Here is a 6,000-nt window from a genome sequence, read left to right as displayed (position 1 = left end):
GGAGGGCACTTGTGGGGATGAACACTGGATGTTATATGGAAACAATTAGACAATAAACTATTTGTAAAAAAAAAAAAAAGTCAGCTCTTTTAGGTAAATGAGATGATATATGATGTCAGTGTTTGGTAAAACAGTATCAATTAAATTCTCTAAATACAATAAAGAATGTCAAAATTAAAAAAAAAAGAAACATGGGAAAATGAGTTTCTGTAATTAAAAATGTTTTCTTTTTAAAAAAGAGAAATAATGCTGAAGTTAGGAATTACAAAGACTGTTAAATTTTATGCAATTGTCTCTAAGAATGTTCTTTCTAGAAACCATCAAGGAAGCTCTGATTTTTTCCTTATTCTTGGCCATATTTATTAGTGTATAGAAAATGTTAGACATCTCCTCAATGTGTGTTTATTATTCTACTCTCTAATTGACGGTACTTTTAAAAACAGATTTGGTTGCTTCCTGAAAGACAGTATTACAGGAACTCTGCCAAAAATGTCACGGGCAAGTGCGATTTCTGGACACTCCTTAAAGCAATGTGGCCATCAAATAAGTGGTAAGCTGTTGATTCCTTAGCTAAGTTTGAATGAGTAATGGGTTTGCCTTAAAATAGCTTCTGCTCAATCTCTGTACTGCCTTGGACTTTTGGAAGGGAGCACTCAGAAAGCTACCAGGCATGAGGGACTATTGTGGATGTGTCCTCCCTCTTGCTGTTAGTTACATGCTTAAGGAGGCTCTCTTATTCATGAGATTAGGCCTACAGTGTAAGATTTGCAGACAGTGGGTGCACATTCAGACAGCAGCCCCTTCCTCTACCCCCAAGTGCAGATAAGACTCTTAAAGAAGAACGTGGAAAATGTCTCTTTTCCTGCTTTACTTGAGATAATTTGTACGCCATTGGTTCTCAGTAGTTCTCCACCACGGGTGACTTTGTCCTTCATCCATGGGACATTCGTCACAACATGCAGGGATGCTACTGGCATCAAGTAGGTAGAGGTCAGAGATGCTGCTAAACATTCCACAAGGCAGAGGGAAGTCCCTATGACAAAGATTTTCTGGTCCCAAATGTCAATAATGCAGCAGTTAAGAAACCCCATGAAGCCCCCAAACTGAAGGCCTGGGCTCTGTACGTCTCGCCAATAATAATACCTCCAGGGCACCTGAGTGGATTAGTTGGTTAAGCATCTGACTCTTGATTTCTGCTCAGGTCATGAACTTGTGGTCTGTGTGTTCAAGCCCCACATCGGGCTCCATGTTGATGGTGTGGAGCGTGCTAAGGATTCTCTCTCTCTCTCTCTCTCTCTTTCTCTCTCTCTCTCTCTCTCTCTCCCCCCCACCCCTCCCACTTTCTCATGTATGTGGGCTCTCTCTTTCTCAAAAAACTTTAAAAAAAGAATAATATTTCTTTTAAAAAATAAGGCCAGGAAATTTAAATTCTAACACTTATTGCTACTAATGCCTTATGAAACAATTTCCAACACTATCCCAATTTAAGGCAAATGAACCATTTCCCTGACACCACTGATCTGAAAGTGAAAAGTACAGAAAAGAATCTCACAATCATTGGGCTGACAGAACCTTCAGATGCCCACATTGTGACTATACGTCACTGCCGTTTTACCTTTACTGTTTACAGTTAATTTTGTAGTCCCAAATTTCAGGCATTTTAAAGGTTTAAAAACATTTTTTTAGTGTTTACTCACTTTTGAGAGAGCAAGAGACAAAGTGTGAGTAGGGGAGGGGCAGAGAAAGAGGGAGACACAGCATCTGAAGCAGGCTCCCGGGTCTGAGCTGTCAGCACAGAGCCCAATGCGGGGCTCAAACCCACGAACTGTAAGATCATGACCTGAGCCGAAGTCGAACACTTAACTGATGGAACCACCCAGGCGCCCCTAAAGTTTTTTTGAATCCTTCCTTCCCCCATTAACCATGAACCACTCCCTCAATACTCATGCATATGCTTTGTGCCTGCAGTTTGTATAGTATCTGGTCCTTCGTTATAAACATGGGGATCTGACTTAGCCAATATGTAGTTTACATACCTGAGGATGAGTACATGTCCCATTTCATAAGATCAAATTTATGTCCTCAAACAACATAGTATAAATTTTTAATTAAGCATTATTTTTCATTATGTTATCATAATAAAATTTAAAGAACAATATTTTGCTTTTCTCCATACTTTTTAGTCATTGTTAATTTTTTCCCAAACTTAGTCTTACAGAACTTGATTTTATGTTCCTTTCTAACTCTCCCCGAGTATCTCAAATTAAAGTGAATAATTGCTCCCAAGGATATAAAGTCCCTAAGCTCAGGACCAATTTTTGTGTAAAACGGTTATAGGTAGACTTATAGCTTTCAATTGATCATAAAGAAAAGTTTTAGTTTCCAATTATCCCTTCTCAACTCAGTGAGTTTCTGGAAACTGGAAATGGGAAAGATACTTCATTTCTAGAATCTACAGATTCCTGTATGTGTGAATCATTGTGAGTTATCCACTGCCCCACCCTCCTCAATATATTGTTTTCCTACTAGTTTGTACATTTTCTGTCATTCCCACCATTAAATCTAGCTTTATGACTTTTTTAACCATACCTCTGAGGAATGGAATATTACATCAAATACATTATGGTTTATATTGCTGGTTTCTTTATCAAGGACCTAACTAATAAATTTGGATGCTTAAAAAAGAAGCCTTGGGGTATGTGGGTGGATCAGTCAATTGAGTGGCTGACTTCAGCTCAGGTCATGATCTAGTGGTCTATGATTTCGAGCCTTATATTGGGCTTTGTGCTGACAGCTTAGAGCCTGAAGCCTACTTCAGATTCTGCGTCTCCCTATCTCTCTGCCCCTCCCCTGCTTGTGCTCTGTCTGTTTCTCTCTCAAATATAAGTAATTATTAAGAAAAATGTTTTATAAAAAAATAAATTTAAAAAGCCTAAATCATAAATTTGGTTCACTGTCTATTAAAAGAATTATCTATATTTTTTGTAAATAAGATAGATTTCAACTGAAAGGATGCTGATGTGAAAATTTAACAAAATTTTAAAGCAAGAATACAAATGATTTCATCATGAATAGGCAAGAACTGCTCACCTTTTATGGTAACGATTTGACACATGGATGTCAACTGCAGGGTTTACAGATGAAATTCGCCATCAGGCAGGAGTAGTTGAAGCCAAGAAATAAGCAAAGAGAGAAGCTTCTTCATTCAGTGCAAAAAATCAAAGGCACAGCAGTTAGTATAAGAATGCGAATCCCTAGAACAGTCCCCAGGGCCCTCCTTATTGTTGCCTTAGTTTGTCGTCCAGTGCTCATTGTTAATTTCAGGGTGAACTATTACCTGTATTGCTGCACGTACCTTACAGGTTGGGAAGCAAAGTAACGCCTTCTCCATGGTAGTGCTCTAAAGCATATTGGAATCTGTTTATTTCAAGCAGAGTTTGATCATCTAGTAACAAAAAAATTAAATCCCCTAAGAAAAACAGATTATTATCCTTCAAAACTACCTTGCCTAACTGATGATGTACTTCTAGAAGGAAACTGACTGAATTTGCCCTGTGCATCTTTTTTGTACAGCTTGCATCCGAGACATTCATAAAGGCATTGATATGAGAGGAGTCAATTTTAATGTCTCTAAGGTTGAAAGTGCGGAAGAATGCCAAAAAAAGTGCACCAATAGCATTCACTGCCAGTTTTTCACATACGCCACTCACACATTTTACAATGCGGAGCACCGGTGAGTAATATTCATAGCCTTTGTCCTTTCTGATGGTGCCTTTGAGATTTAATTGTACACGTCATAACTTTTTTTTTCCACAATGGAAAGCCAAACAGGGCTTTTAGACCTAACCACTGATTATTTATTTACTCAGTTTTGTTGTCAGTTTTTCTAAGGAGACTAATTTCCATCATTTGGGGAATGAGGGTTTGGTTGAATAATGTCTCCCACACCATTCTCACCCCAGCCTTCCCTGGGCAGAGCAGAATGATGTCTCTGATTAAGAACACAAACCCCTGACCCACTCATTTTCAAAGTCATTGTTCTGATTGCTTGATTTCCAACCAACCATGGATAATTTCAATGCAAAATGGACTTCTGCATGCATCTTGCAGTGGTGGGGGGAGAAGTAACCTCTTTTCTTCACATTCAGGAACACCTGCCTTTTAAAGCACAGTACGGGAGGAACCCCCACCAGTATAAAGGTCCTGGCTAACGTGGCATCTGGATTCTCACTGAAGCCCTGTGCACTCTCAGAAATTGGTAATTGTATGGCTACTATTTCTTTTTTACAAAATTTTTCTAATGTTTATTTATTTTTGAGAGACAGAGAGAGACAGCGTGAGAGGGGAAGGAGCAGAGAGAGAGGGAGACACAGAATCCTAAGCAGGCTCCTAACAGCTCTGAACAGTTAGCACAGAGCCCCAAGTGGGGCTCGAACTCACTAGTGTATGGCTACTATTTCACTATGTGTTGTAGTAGGCAGACTTAGAGTCTCCCAAAGATGTCCACACTTAGTTCCTGGAACACGTGAATATGTTACCTCACATGGAAAAAGGGGGGTTGTAGATGTGATTAAGCCAAGGATTTTGAGATGGGATATTATTCTACATTATGTGGGTGGGCTCAATGTAGTCATGAGAGTCCTTACAAGAGAAAAAGGAAGACAGAAGCATCAGAGAGAGAAAGAGAGAGATTTGAAGATGTTTCACCTCTGACTTTCAAGATGGAGAAAAGATCCACAAGCCAAGGAAAGAAGGTAACCTCTAGAAGCTGGAAAAGGCAAGGAAACAGGTCCTCCTATAGAGGTTCCAGAAGGAACAAAGCCCTGCCGACATCTTGACTTTATCACAGTGAGACTCATTTCAGCCTTCTGATTTCCAGAACTGTGAGATAATAAATTTGTGTTGTTTGAAGCCATTGGGCTTGTGATTAGTGGTTATAGCAGCAATAGACAACTAGTACAGTTCATTGTAGGGAAAACGAGAAGGTCATTTCTCGGCAGTGCCCACTGTCTAGGGAAACCCACTCAACTGTAATGAATTGGTAAAGTGCTGTAGTTTCAGACTTTTAGATAATTTTGATGGAATTATCCAGAAAATTGTCACGAGCTTCCACCATATTTAGTATATCAGCGTGTTAAAAATAAGATATTGCTGAGACCAAATCACCAATGGCCAATACTACCCAGTATCCAGGGCCATCTCTGTGCCAGACTCTGCATCAGGTGCTAGGCTAGGTCCCCTCTGCAGGAGATCAAGAACTTGGCAACCCCGCATCTGTTTTCCAGTCTGTTTCCTTTTCCCTCAGGCAAACCCCCTCCATGCTGTGTACCAGATTTCCAGTTCAAATTTACTGATTATTTAATTTAACATTCATATTTGGTTCTTTTTTAAAAATATAGTATCTTTCTCTTTATTAATATCCTTTATTTGACAAGACATATTTTCATATTTTTCTTCAGTGTTTTAAACACGGCTTCCTTTAGTTCTTTGACCATATTTAAAATAGCCAGCTTGCAGTCTTTGCATAATAAAAAGGAAGTTTGCACTTCCTCAGCAAAGGTTTGTATTAACTGCCTTTTTTCTTCTGTGTATGGGCCATTCTTTCTTGTCTTTGCATGGCTTGTAATTTCTTTGTAAAAAAATTGAGACCGTTTATTTGTTTTTTATTTTTTTAACATGTATTTATTTTTAACAGAGAGAGAAACAGAGCACAAGCAGGGGAAGGGCAGAGAGAGACACAGAATTCAAAGCAGGCTCCAGGCTCCGAGCTATCAGCACAGAGCCCAATGCGGGGTTCGAACTCATGAACCATGAGATCATGACCTGAGCCGAAGTTGGGGGCTTAACCAACCGAGCCACTCCCAAAACCTTTTAAATAATAGCATATGGTCACCCTGGAAATCAGATTCCCTCCTTCCTCTACTTCCCCTTTTTGTTGTTACTGCTATTTGTTTGGTGGCTTTTCTGAACTGACACTGTGAAGTATTTATTCTTTGGAGT

General features: G+C 39.3%; 1 protein-coding gene across 1 annotated transcript in view; it reads left to right on the top strand.

Moving 5' to 3' along the window:
* Window positions 1-6,000, top strand: part of KLKB1 (kallikrein B1) — a 32,056-nt gene that overhangs the window by 7,251 nt on the left and 18,805 nt on the right. The window contains exons 4-6 of the mRNA XM_039241215.1: window positions 444-550; window positions 3,574-3,733; window positions 4,149-4,258. Coding sequence (XP_039097146.1) covers window positions 444-550; window positions 3,574-3,733; window positions 4,149-4,258 — 377 coding nt within the window. The remainder of the gene's footprint in view (window positions 1-443; window positions 551-3,573; window positions 3,734-4,148; window positions 4,259-6,000) is intronic.

Source organism: Hyaena hyaena, unplaced genomic scaffold (assembly GCF_003009895.1).
Source record: "Hyaena hyaena isolate Hyena2069 unplaced genomic scaffold, ASM300989v1 scaffold_190, whole genome shotgun sequence".
Taxonomy (NCBI): domain Eukaryota; kingdom Metazoa; phylum Chordata; class Mammalia; order Carnivora; family Hyaenidae; genus Hyaena; species Hyaena hyaena.
This window is presented reverse-complemented; position numbering and strand designations above follow the sequence as displayed.